General features: G+C 52.5%; 1 protein-coding gene across 4 annotated transcripts in view; it reads right to left on the reverse strand.

Moving 5' to 3' along the window:
• Window positions 1–3157: 3157 nt before the first annotated feature.
• Window positions 3158–13896, reverse strand: part of Nphp4 (nephrocystin 4) — a 115429-nt gene continuing 104690 nt past the window's right edge. For 2 of the 4 annotated variants that reach the window (XM_055615152.1, XM_055615153.1), the window contains exons 24-30: window positions 7927–8083; window positions 6938–7023; window positions 6303–6388; window positions 5171–5342; window positions 4769–4948; window positions 4327–4470; window positions 3158–3630 (exon numbers count right to left, since the gene is read on the reverse strand). In XM_055615152.1, coding sequence (XP_055471127.1) covers window positions 3490–3630; window positions 4327–4470; window positions 4769–4948; window positions 5171–5342; window positions 6303–6388; window positions 6938–7023; window positions 7927–8083 — 966 coding nt within the window. In that variant the 3' untranslated portion in view covers window positions 3158–3489. Of the gene's footprint in view, window positions 3631–4326; window positions 4471–4499; window positions 4578–4768; window positions 4949–5170; window positions 5343–5425; window positions 5766–6302; window positions 6389–6937; window positions 7024–7926; window positions 8084–13896 lie in introns of those variants that run through there. The other 2 variants (XM_055615154.1, XM_055615155.1) reach the window with 2 other exon arrangements.

The following is a 13896-nucleotide window of genomic DNA, read 5'->3' on the forward strand; positions in this document are numbered from 1 at the left end:
CCCGGATGACAGTGGCTGAGAGACGGCAAAGCTGGTGTTACTCCGGGAAGGTGACTCAGCCAGCCGACTCTCAAAGCCTTTGCGGGCCCTTGTACACCGTGGCCTTTATGGAATCAATGGCAGAAATATTAGCTGTCACTTTCCATCTGACTGGAGAGCAGGGGCCATCACATGTCCTCTGAAGGGTCCCCCCTTGTCAGCTTAGCACACCACAAAAAAATACAGCAGTGACATTCTGCCCTCAGGGCGTGTCAGCCCACACCAAGGGCAGGGTTGGGGGTCCAGGAAAGACACTGAGCAGCCACAGGCAATGAGGCAGGATGAGTGCTGTGTGCTTGCGCAGTCTGTGACCTCAGCACTCCCGGTGGGGTCCCCTGCCTGGCTCCCAGAACACCATGAACATGCTGGTCCTGGGGCTATGACTGAGGGACAGTGAGTCTAGGGGTGGATTGCTGACAGCAAGGGTAAGGGAGGGTGGGTGCTGCCAGAACATCAAAGAGCCTAAGACTTGGCTATTGAATAAATCAGCACAGCAATCATCCCCCTGGACACAGCAGCAGATACCCGCTTGCTGGCCTGCACGGACACACCCATGATGGTTAGCAGGGGCAGGGGGGCTGTACCATCCTGACGCCCCATCATCACTCTGAAGCCAGAAATTTCAGGCTTTGGGAGGCCTTCACTCCTAAATAGCAGTTGCCCCAATAGGCATCTGGCTACTCTCACTTGTCCACCCACCCCGGCCTCCCTCGGGTCCCAACTCGAGTTTCAGGCCACGCTGCTTCTAGAAATGAGCTGTCTCCAGCAGCGTCTGTGTCCAAATGCTCATTGATTTCAGTCTTTGTTTTCCCAGCTTCCTGTCACAATGGGTTATTGCAGGTGATGGATAGGAACTCACCCTGCACTAAGCTATCCGTAGCAGACGCAGCTCACAGCCCCAGGCTTGGGGAGGGCTGCAGACCCAGCCGGCTTGCGTCTAGCCAGGTACCCTTTTCTCCACACCTCCTGACGAGGCAGCCCAGAGCCCACGGCAGCTCTGAGGCCTTGTCCAGCCCAGCATCCCCTCATGACCCTGATGAGCGGATCCTCAGTGGCCCTGCCTCCTAGCTGTTCTAGAGGCTTCCTTGTTTGGGTTTTATAAAGAGGTGATAAACGAGATCACGGTCTCCCTGAGCGCCCAGCCCTGGTCCGTACAGGGCTTGGCTGCCCATCAGGTTTGCCTCTGTTCCACCCATGCCTCACTTCTGTCTCTGCACGCCAGATCATGGAAGCAGACCAGTGTGGAGTACTCATAGCGTGATCTGCTTAAGGAACTGGCTCTTGGGTTTGTGGGCATTCAAGTATGAATGTGGGGGAACAGGCCACGGCCTGAAAACACTCAGGAGTGAAAGCTGAATCCCAAATGTCATCTGGAGGCAGACTCTCCTCCCAGGAGACCTGTCTGGCCCTCAAGTCTTCCCCAGGCAGGACCAGGCCCACTCATCATAGAGAGCTATTCACTCGGTGCTTCCTGGTGAAGCGCATCTGTGAGCCACCCCGCTCCACAGCAGCATACACATGTGTGTGAACAAGCATCTGGGCACTGTGGCCCAACCATAGAACAGCCGCCTGTTCCTCAAGCCAAGCCCTACCATGACCAGCAGTGTCCCCAGGCAAGCATCCACCATGGGCATCACCAAATGCAACTGTCCGGTGGAGCCCTCACGAGGACGCCTCTGAACTGGGATCTCCTCCAGAGGCAAATGAGTGACAGGGTGCAGTTGGGACCTGAGGTGCTCGATGGCTCGTGAGGAGGGGCCCAGACCCGGGCTCAGTGGTGGCTAGTGATCTTGTGAGGCTGTGGCCTTCTTATCCCACCTGCCAGGAGAGAAGGTGGAGACCAGGGGCCCCGTTGCTGGACAGAGGCATTAGGGTGACAGAGACCGAGCTCTGGAGCGGGTGGACACCACTTCTTGAACAGCCGGCGCCCTGGGTGTCGATGATGTAGGGAAACTCAGAGAAGTTCGCCACTCCCGGGAGCCACCCGAGCTCATCAGCCTGGGCATCCCCATATGTGGACACAGCTGGCTGTCCACTCCCCGGTCCAGCGCACCAGCATCAGCACAGGTACTAACCCTCCAACTTCAGAGTTCGCACTGTCCCAGACACCCAGTAACTGCCATCAATCTGGAGTCTCCATACCCACAAAGAGCAGGGGAGGGCACTGTTTCCACTCCATCTGCCCATATTCCTGCCTGAGCGGTGCAGGGCCATGAGGGCTGGAAGCTGTTTTTATCAGAGAACCTCAGGGCGCAGGCCTCCCCTGGCCCACAGCCTGCAGCCCAGTTCTCTCATCTGCTTCTGTACAGTCAAGTCCAGGGTTGTCCTCCTGCCTGAGAACCACTCCATGCCCAAACGGTAGGACTCTGGAAATGCTTTCCACACCAAGAGAAGAAGATTGCCCTGACCACCCTCCCTAGAGAAAACAGGGGAAAATGAGACAGAAGGGCTATCTAGTCACAGCTGTGATGGCTACCCTAACTCAGACCTAAGTCCTGGCCCACCTCCTGGGCGGAGGGCAGCCTACCACAGGCCCAGACATGGGGGAAAGAAGGGAGAGAGGGACGCATGGAGGAAGGAAAGGGCTGTCGTGGCCTCCCAAGGCTGTGCAGGTAGCTCAGGAGACAGTCTGAGACAGGAAGCTTTACATACCTCTTCAGTCAGCTTAAGCTGTGGTCAGCCCCTCACCCTGGGCATGCCACGCACTGCACTGGGCCTGGAGGGCTTCAGGAAAATGGCCTGCGGCTTTTTGGACGTCTGGGAGCCTCTTTGGTGGAGACGGCTTACAAGTGCCTGCTGAGGGGACGCTGCAGCCTGCTGGCCAGAAAACGCACCTCCCTGCCAAGGAGAAATGTGCATCCACTGGGTTGTGGGGAGCAGGGAGCGGGGATCGGGCCTTGGCAGACAGCGGAGCAGGCCAGATGCTGCTCACCACGTCCCACTGCTTCCTCCTCTCCCAGCAAGACGTGCAGAGAGAGCCACAGCTCCAGCCTCAGGGGCCCCCACTCCAACACCCCAGCAGAAAGAACCCCAGAAAACATCAGAAGAGACTCTATAGAAGTGAAGTGCTTCATTCAATAACTTAAAAAAATGCAAAAGAATTCCAGTACAAAACATAGTAAATTAAAATATATTATGTTCATACAAAATCTAGTAAGAAAACCATAATTTTATCATTGGGGATGATTTATAAAACACAATTTGTTCTAGACAGGGACAGCCTGAGAGGTGCAAAGTTTAACAGCCCTGTGTGTGCCGCAGGCCGGGTGGGGCCATGGCTGGAGGCCACGTTCACGCACAGGATTACTCTCGGCTGAGCGAGGCATGACGCCCTGACCGGGAACACAGCCTCCTCCCCTCCATGGGCCGCACAGGCCAGGCCCAGAGTCACATCAGCTGCAAGGCTGGGGAGGGGCTTCAGGACGGGGCACTGGCCACACAGCTGTCCCCTCACTGGTAGAGGACCTTCACGCAGAACGTCTCCTCGTTCTTGCCCTCATGGTCATTGATGTGGATCAGGATCTCCTCCTGCCCGGCGCTGCCACTTGGCACAAACCGCAGGCCGATGGTGTAGGTCTCTCCCCCCGCCACCTGCAAAAGCACAGGAACCTCAGCATCTGCTGGGCTGCCACACTTCTGCACAGCCTCCAGGACAGGTGGGTCTCGGGGGTGACAGACTGGTCATGGAGGTGATGGGCGGGTCACAGGGGTGATAGAGGTGTCTCGGGGATGACGGGCAAGTCACGGGGTGATGGGGGTCACGGGGGTGACAGACTGGTCTTGGAGGTGATGGGTGGGTCACAGGGATTACAAGGGGTCACAGGGGTGACAGCGGGTCATGGGGGTGAGACACTCCAACTACGGCACATGCAGGCTGGCTGCAGTGCCAGCATCTGGGAGGGACGGAGGCTGTGAGGACCAGGCAGCCACACACAGCCCCAAGGCTGCTGCTGCTCAGGACTGTGTGAAGAGCCAGGTGGTGCCCCTTTCCCAGGCACCACTCTACAAAGGAATTTGGGATCCCTCGACGCACTAGCAGACAACTCCTCGACAGGCCCCACACTCCCATCACACGCTTCCCCCCTCACAGCTGAGTCACATTTCCTCAGAGGAAATCCACATGCCTGTGGTGACCCTGGAGGTCAGGGTCTTCCAGCGGAGGGCAGAAGAGCCATGAGTTGTCACCTGCCACCTGAAGCCCTTCCCCAGAGGGCAAAAGCATCCCCAGCTCTCCAGAGCCTGCCAGCTAACAGCAGACCATCTCCCACGAGCCCCCTGAAGCAGCACCTGGAAGGAGTCCTCCTTGAAGTGCAGCAGGTCGGGGCGGTCAGTGTGCAGGTGGTAGGTCCTCCGAGAAGGATAGGGGTTGGTGTAGGTGATCCGCTTGTTGGCGCCCTTCTCTCCACCTGCCGCCATGGTGATCTCAAAGGCCTGTGGGAGGAGTGGAACAGAGACACAGAGGCTCTGACTCAACCTGAGTGTGTCCTGAGCACAGCTGCTCCTCCTGGCCCCACAGCTGCTCCTCCTGGCCTCAGATCCTGGAATATCCACCAAGATGAGACAGATCAGCCTTCTGGAGCCATCCCGGACAGGACTTGCCCCGCTCCGCCCCACACAAAGCCCTGGATCTGGGTAGCTGAGTCCCAGGGCCAGGTATTACTACCACCCACAAGACACAGCAGAGTCCTATGGTGCCTTTGCCCCCAACCTGGTCCCATTGCTTACAGACCTTGGAAATGAGTGGCTGTCGGCAGGAGAGGCACACGAGCCACGATGCCACCAGCTGGTGGTAGTCCATGTCCACCAGGTTGAGATGGACAAAGCGGTTGCCGGCCTTCCTCGGCCTCACGCTCACATGCAGGTCCTGTACCCCATGAGGCGGCAGCACAAACACACCTGCAGGGTCTGTCTTCAAGGACAAGGGAGAGGTCTCCTGTGGGGACGCAGCTCCCGAGAGTCGCCTTTTCATAATCCTAAAGGCCTCTGGAGTATGTACTGGTCCATCATCCTCAGTACCACACCCAGCAGGCAGCTCAGGGAGGAGCTGTGAAAGCTGCCACCAGCCACCAGCCCTGTGCCTCCACACAGCAAAGCAGCCAAGAGACCCCCAACTCCACCTCCAGGGACATACCTTCAGCTCCTGAGGGTGGGAGGAGAAGGCTCTCACTTTCCTAACAGTCTGTGTGCCCCGTAGGACAAGGGACAGACGGGTGAGCTGCCCTGCGACACAGGAGACGTCCACACGCTGCAGGGAGTGGAGGCAGACCTGCCATGTCTGCACAGGCACGGCCAGCCAGCGATCCCTGCAGACAACAGGGCCACGCGCACGGCCTTAGCAGGGCAGCACTGGGGGTTGGGGGAGAGGCTCACCGGGAGGGCCTCAGGAGCGCTGCGCGCCAAGGGGCCACAGCAGAGCGGCCCAGGGATGCCATGGAGGAGAACCCTGTGCCCAGGGCACGGCTGGCCGCCCTTGCTCTAACCTGGACTCTCTCAAGCTGGGGCTCCGCTGTGTCTGTTGGCACCCAGGGCACTGCGGAGAGTGAGGGTGCTTGGGGTCCGAGTGTCAGGTAATGAAAGTGTGAGCTCTGTCCAAGTAGGCACTTGGAGAACTGAATCAAACCATGTTCCGAAGCCAGGCCTGAGGGCAGCGGGGACTACGGCTGCAGGCCACAGGCCTACACTCAGAGCCTGACATCAAATCTTAACTCTGAGATTCCGAGGCATGACTAAAACAGGACAGGGTGACATGTTCATGGGCTGCTACAAGGAACAACTGAGGCATGTTCATTCAGCGTGCGTGGCCCACAGCCCCTCACCCCTGAATATGGCTGACTCACAGTCCCCACCGCCGGAAGCCCTACAGGATGCAGCGTGGGCTGCCGCAGTTTGAATGCGCTCCCAACGGACTCCCACGGGAACTGTTCAGCTTCGTGAACAGTCAAGGCGTGGCTTGACCAGACTTCAGGCCACTGAGGGTGGAGATAGACTCCACTTGCTCCTGGAATTCAGTGCATATCCACTGAGGAATAGGTGCGGAGAGTCGTGTTGGGCTAGCTGCAGGCCAGAAAGCTTGAAGGACGTTCAGCACGTCCATCTCCTAGACTACTGTACGTTTCCAGGATGGAGCACGCTATCAGGAAGCCTACCAGTCTCGGAGCCCAGCCTCACTCCCCACTCCCCACACAGGACACAGGCACAGTCAGGTCCCTCGACAGCAGCCCAGACTGCCTGCCTTCCCGCCCAGTCCCAGTGTTTGCGCTTACGCATAAATGATGACAAAGAAGTCTTTGCTCTCCGGGCTTGGACCACTGGCCACCTTGAGAAACACATCCCGAGGCTCACCGGGGCCCTGCCAAACACAGCAAGGGGCACATCATTCCCAGCCAGCCACCCATGTCCTCTGCTCTGCCGCACTCAGCCAGGCTCTTGCAGCTGGGGGAGGCAAGGCAGGTGTGCCCAGCCCCTCCCCCACCCAGTGACTTCATTTTCTCTACTAGTCAGGACTCACTGTTTTGCTCACCGAATGAGAAAATCACAGCTTCTTGATCTTATATTGATTTCAATAATTAAATTCCACAGACTCTCTCTAGCTTCCTAAGTAGTCATAATACAATCAGTGCCCCTGCCCTCCACACAATGGCAATTAGTAAGCGCCTCAATTACCATGCTTAGTTCATTTTGCCTCATGCCTTTTCTTAAAATTGAAGCTCGGATACTCAAAGAATGGATATGCCAGCAGAAACCCTGCAAGCTCCCTAGGAAGCCCTTCTCGGAAGGTGAGGCCAGCCCTCCGCCCTGCATCAGGAACCCTCAGCCTGAAACCAATGGGAGGCTGTAGGGAACAGTGGACATGGGAAGGCGTCCCCTGAAGGGTCTGCTCAAGGTGGGGCTGGCCTACCACGCTCTGGGCCTCACAGATGACATTGGGGTCACTGCATCGCACGTGGACGGGGGGCTCCTCACCGGGCATCCCCACGGGAGCACCTGGAAGCGGAGAAAGGGCCAGCTCTGCCACCTGCCCCAGAGTGCACCCTCCATGCATGGCGGGGTGCAGAGGCTGCCAACATGACCCAGCACATTCCTCAGCCTCTTGTAGGAAACGGCCAAGCACAAGCAGAGTCCACACCAAGCCATCATGAGGACGCCATCCCCCACACACCCTCAAGCTTCATGGAGATAGATCTAGGTCACAGAGCCACGAACCTTTTGTGGAATTAGCCACTAAAGATACACCTTATTGCCCCAGAGAAAGCTGAATGCTTCTATTTCTTTTTTAAAATATTTTTACAATTTATTCATTATATATCCCCATTGAAGCCACCTCCCTCAACTCCTCCCTCCCTCTTTCCCAGTATCCCCTTCCTCTAGTCCACTGAAAGGGGGAAGCTCTCTTCCTCTGCCATCTGCCCATAGCTTATCAAGTCTCATCAGGACTGCCTGGATCCTCTTCCTCTTTAGCCTGGTAAGGCTGCATCACCAAGAGTAAGTGATCAAAGAAGAGGCAACTGAGTTCATGTCAGACACAGCCCCTGCTCCCCTCACTGAGGGACCCACATGGAGACTGAGCTGCCTATGGGCAACATCTGAGTAGGGGGTCTAGGTCCTCTCCATGCATGGTCCTTGGTGGATTCATCAGTCTCTGCAGGACCCCTGGGCTCAGATTTTTTAACCTTGTTGGTCTCCTTGTGGAGCTCCTGTCCCCTCTGTGCCCTTCTATCCCCACTCCCCTTCTTCCATATGACTCCCTGCACTCTGCCCAATGACGCCTCTATTTCCAACTATAAGGGCGGGTCAGAACTTTCAAGGTGCCACCTGCACCATGGAGGGATACCTCTTCCCGTTAGCTGAACCTGCACCGTGGCAGCCACGGCAAGGCATGGCACCTGCCTGGAAGTGTGTGCCAGGGAGGCAGGCGGATAGCCTTCTTCAGGAAGGTGAGCTCTGGGTGGTAGAAGCGGAACACCTGGTCCACCACGTGGGGCTGGGGCTCCACGGTCAGGCAGAGCACGGCGATGAGCCGGCCACTCTCCGCCCGGAAAAGGACCTGCAGAGATGGCATATGATGGCTTTGTGAACCCCATGGACAGCACAAGGATCTCACTGCTATCCCGAAAAATGAGACGAAACAGACAGACACTGTGAGAAATGCCTCTGTGCATGCGCAGGTGAGGAGATCCATCAGCTGGACGAAGGACGGCCCCCTGGGCCGGGGAGCACTCCCCGAGTCCCCAAGCTTACGCAGGCGCACTCCTCAAGCACTGTGGACCAGCCACCCAGAACTATTCCAGTTTCGGTTCCACTTCCACAGGCTGGGTTGTGAGTGCGGGAGCACTGTGGGAGTCTCACCCTTAACCTCTCCAGGTTTCACGGTGGCAACAGGCGCTGTGTATAGGGACAGAGCACTGAGCATGGGCCCTTGATCCCCAGGGGAAAGAGGGCAATACCTAAGCCAAAGGGGGCTAGAAATGTTGAAGTGGTTACAAAGACACCCACCTGTCCAGAAGAACTAATGCACAGGTGGCAAAATGACCGGGAACTTCTGTCATTACAGATACACACAGTACGAATGTACACAGAGACACACATGGGGAAGGGAGGGGAAGAGAGATCTTTCTGAAAATATTCTTTATTTTAGCTTAAGTCTGGATTCCTGTAAATGTTCTGCAATTTAAAAGCTAACCGAAAGCTGGCTGGAGGCACCCATCCTGTCTTCCCTGGAACTGCAACACAAGGCCAAAAGGACAAATGAAGGGCTTCTCTAGCCTATGTCCAGCAGGGCGGGAAGAGCCCAAGACACCCTAGCAGAGCAGCAACAGCTCTCGAGCTGCCGAGGCAGCAGACCAGGCAGCTGCTTGCAGCTGAAGAGGAAGAGACTAGTATATGGCAGGCCAAGCTGCAGAAGTGCAGAGCAACCGGCTGCCTTGAGAGCCACAAGAGAAAACAGCCCTGGGACAGGCAGCCCACCCCAGCGGCAGAGTGAGGAGCAGCAAGAGCTGTAACCTGAGCAGTGACAGCTGTAAGAGTAGCCACAGCAACAAGGGGCAGCTGAGCAGTTTGGAGTGGTCACAGCAGGGGGAAGGAGGACAGGAATGGTGGGTGTAGAGTGAGGGATGAGATCTAGGCTGAGGACAGCTGTGAAGAGCCAGAGAAGACAAACCGCAGGGGCTCTGGAGAGCTCCAGAAGCTACGGAGCCTCTAAGGGTCAGGAGCTTAACACCGGCTGACATCAGGTGAGAAACTCTAAGGTCCTTGGCATACCCAGCACTAATGCTTGAGCTAAGTGTCCAGCAATCAGAGGCCGGGCAAGAGCTGTAGCTGCAGAGGGTACTACCGCTGCTGCAGCTGCTAACCCCCCAACAAACAGCAAAGGGGGCTAACAGAAACGGGGACCTGAAGAGGATGTTCTTGCCTGAGCAAAAAGACCCCAGCCAGCTGCCTGGTGACCGCGCCAGCTCAGACACCATCCACAGCACAGAACAATGCATGTGTCCTTCCACACAGGCAAAGCCAAGGTTCTGCTTGCACATCAGATACAAGTTCTCACAGCTATTACAGCCCGCCGGGCACGAGGGTCGCACCACAGCAGGACTCGGGGACATGGCAGCCAGACTGCAGTGAGCAAGGTCTTTGGGAGGAGGAGGGAGACTAAAGTACCACAAAAGGTGTTTTCTACAGAAAGGGGGTGGTAAAATCTCGGGTCTTCCAAAGCATATCAGGAGTCTGCTGAGAGAGTGACTAAAGGCTCGTTTCTAGGAAGAGCTTCTCACCCTTCCTTCCTCTGTACCTATGTTGTAATAATTATGATTATTATTATTAATATTTAATGTTGATTCATAAGGTTGTTAATTCAGGGGTTATTATTTAACCCACTACTATAGAAATAAAACTCGGGGATTCGGCAAGATGGCGGCGCCGGGACAACTCTCGTTCTGACCAGCAGGACAGCAGAATTGGCACAGTGACCAGCAGTCAGAACTCGAGGCCCTAAAACACAAGTGATTGTGTTTCCCAGGTGAGAGGATACCCCATGGTGGGGGATTCAATCAGCTTTAACTCACCCAGCTAAACTGGAGAAGAGATCCGGGTTCCACCAGGCGCCTGGTCGCCAGCCCAGAGCCACACGCCAGCGTGCTCTGGTCACTGTCCCAGACTGAACTGTGGCACCACAACATCAGAGACTGAGATTTCCAGTCGAGAGATAACCCCACGGTGCAGGAAACGATTGGGACTGACCTTAGGTCACCCAGACATTCCCTGGAAAAGACTCGGGGTTCCGCGGGCGCCCAGAGCCAGAGCCGGGGACCCAGGCGCCTGCACAGAATCCTGCCTGCGCGCCTGACTCACCGCCCCAGAAAGAACTGTGGGCCCCAGGGCACGAGAGGCTGAGTTTCTCTGTCAGGTGCAAACCCACAGGGAGGGGAACGGCTGGTCTGATCTCAGAGCACTCAGCCGATACCACCACCCTGAAAAGGTCTCAGGAAAAATTACCCAGTTTCGGCAGATGCCCAGGCACCCAATCACCAAAAAGGCAGAAAGGCAGAGCCACGTAAGTCTGTGCCTGCGGGTTCTAGTCGCCATCACAGACAGAATGGCTGTCCCCAAAGCAAAGACTGGGTGTCCCTGTCAGGAAGAAACCCCACAGCGGGAGGATCATCAGGTCCAATGCTCAGGACATCCAGCTCTAAAAGACTTTCTGGATTCACGCAGACTCTAGGCTCTAGCCTTCTACTGCAGGCATGAGCGCTGTGCTCATCCACCATTATTGAGTACCGACAGAGCACTGGGGCACACAGCTGCATCCTCAGACCTACAAAAGCCAGAGAGCCATTACAGCAGCCCTCAGATACTGCGCCAAGGATCAACCAGTTATCCCTAGCTAAACTGACAAAACTGGGAATCCCTGGTTCTTCAAGAGGGCTGCACCCAGCAATTACACCTTAAGAGCCACAGCTGTTGCTCACTAAATTCAGAGCAAGAAACCCATCAGCAGGACAGCCACCACCAGGACCTCGCCTGATGAGAGGAGAGCCTTCCTGAACACCACAGTTACCACACAGGTCCATACACCTGAAGTGAACTGTGACAATTCCTGAGAAGCACCACCATTCAGTTGATCATACCCAAAAAGCAGAGGAGAACTTCAGAACCCCAAGTGGATTCTCCCCACCCCAGGACCCAGCAGGCACCAGAAATTAACAGACAACACCTGAGACAGAGAGATGGGTAGAGGCCAGTGAAAAAGCACAACCAACAAAAGGCAAAGCAATATGGCATCCCCAGAACCCAGTTATCCAGGGGCAAGTAGCCTTGGACATGAGTGAAATTCAAAAAGATGACCTTACATCTATGCTTATGAAAAAGTTAATGGAGGAAGCAAATAAAATGCGTAAAGAATTAGGGGAAGACAGATTATGGTCATCCGTAAAGAAATACAGGAAGATACAGCCAAACAGTTTGTGGCGTTCAGAGAGGAAATGATTAAATCACTGAAAGAAATAAAAGAAACAGAGGAATTTTCAAACAAACAGCTGAGGAATTGAAGGAAAAACAGGAAAATACAGTCAGACAGGTGAAGGAAATCAACAAAACGGTCTTGATCTGAAGATAGAATTGGAAAGATTAAAGAAAACACAAATGGAAGAAATCATGGAGAAGGAGAACCTAGGAAAGAAAACAGGAACTTCAGAGGTAAGCATAACCAACAGACTACCAGAGATGGAAGAAAGAATCTCAGGTGTGGAAGATACAATGGAAGAAATCGATATATCCATCAAAGAAAATAATAAATCTAAAAAATTCCTGATACAAACCATCCAAGAAATCCAAGACAACATAAAAAGACAAAACCTAAGAATAATAGGAATAGAGGAAAAAGAAGATTCCCTCCTCCAAGGCCCAGAAAATATTTTCAACAAAATCATTGAAGAAAATTTCCCCAACTTAAAGGGGAAGCCTATAATACAAGAGGCCTACAGAACACCTAATAAATTAGACCAGAAAAGAAAATCCTCCCGTCACATAATAATCAAAACAATAAGTATACAGAACAATGAAAAAATACTAAAAGCTGCAAGGGAAAAAGGCCAAGTAACATATAATGGCAAACCCATCAGAATCACACCTGACTTCTCAACAGAAACTATGAAAGCCAGAAGAGCCTGGACGGATATCATGAAGACCCTAAGAGAACACAGATGTCAGCCTAGGCTACTGTACCCAGCAAAACTCTCAGTCCTCATAGACGGAGAAAACAAGATATTCAATGACAAAAACAAAATTCAACAATACCTACACACAAATCCATCATTACAGAAGATACTAGAAGGAAAAATACAACCCAAGAAAATTAACTACTTTCAAGAAAACACAGGAAATAAATAACCTCACTACAGCAAAACAGAAAGTAGCCAAGCACACAAACACACTACCATAGCCAACATCAATATCAAAGAATCTAACAGCCACTGGTCATTAATCTCCCTCAACATCAATGGACTCAATTCTCCAATAAAAAGACACAGACTAACAGAATGGATACGTAAACAAGACCCAATAATCTGTTTCATACAAGAAACATACCTAAATCACAAAGATAGACATTACCTGAGAGTAAAGGGCTGGAAGACGGTTTTCCAAGCAAATGGACCCAAGAAGCAAGCAGGAGTAGCCACTCTAATATCTAATAAAATAGATTTTCAACCAAAATTAATCAAAAAAGATAGAGAGGGACACTTGAAACTCATCAAGGGAAAAATCCACGGGGAAGATATCACAATCCTGAAAATCTATGCCCCAAATTCAAGGGCACCCACATTTGTAAAAGAAACTTTAATAAAACTTAAACCACACATAGACCCACACACATTAATAGTGGGAGACTTCAACACCCCATTCTCAACAAAGGACTGGTCAACAAAACAGAAATTAAACAAAGAAACAATAACTCTGACAGAGGTCATGAATCAAATGGACCTCACGGACATCTACAGAACATTTCACTCAAACACAAAAGAATTTACCTTCTTCTCAGCACCTCATGGAACCTTCTCCAAAATAGACCATATAGTTGGTCACAAAGCAAGACTCAACAGATACAAGAAGATTGAAATAATCCCTTGTATCCTATACGATCACCATGGACTAAAGCTGGACCTCAATGAAAAAAATAGCAAATGGCCTACACACACATGGAAACTGAACAATTTGCTACTAAATGACAGCTGGGTAAGAGAAGAAATAAAGAAAGAAATTAAAGTGTTCCTAGAATTCAATGAAAATGAAGGCACAACATACCCAAACTTATGGGACACAATGAAAGCAGTGCTAAGAGGAAAGTTCATAGCACTAAGTGCCTTCAAGAAGAAATTTGAAACATCTCATGCAAGCAACTTAATGGCTCACTTAAAAGCCCTAGAAAAAAAAGAAGCAGACACACCAAAGAGGAGTAGACAGCTGGAAATAATCAAACTCAGGGCTGAAATCAATAAATTAGAAACAAATGAAACAATTCAAAGAATCAATGAAACCAAGAGCTGGTTCTTTGAGAAAATCAACAAGATAGACAAACCCTTAGCCAAACTAACTAAAAGGCAGAGAGAAATTATCCAAATCAACAAAATCAGAAACGAAAAGGGGGACAAAACCACAGACACTAAAGAAATCCAAACAATAATTAGGTCTTACTTCCAAAGTCTATATGCCACAAAATTTGAAAATCTAAATGAAATGGACAATTTTCTTGACCGATTCTACATGCCAAAGCTGAATCAAGACCAGGTAAACCAATTAAATAGTCCTATATCCCCTAAGGAAATAGAAGCTGTCATCAAAAGTCTACCATGCAAAAAAAAAAAAAAA

This window comes from Psammomys obesus, unplaced genomic scaffold, assembly GCF_907164565.1.
Source record: "Psammomys obesus unplaced genomic scaffold, mPsaObe1.curated_primary_1811, whole genome shotgun sequence".
Lineage (NCBI taxonomy): Eukaryota > Metazoa > Chordata > Mammalia > Rodentia > Muridae > Psammomys > Psammomys obesus.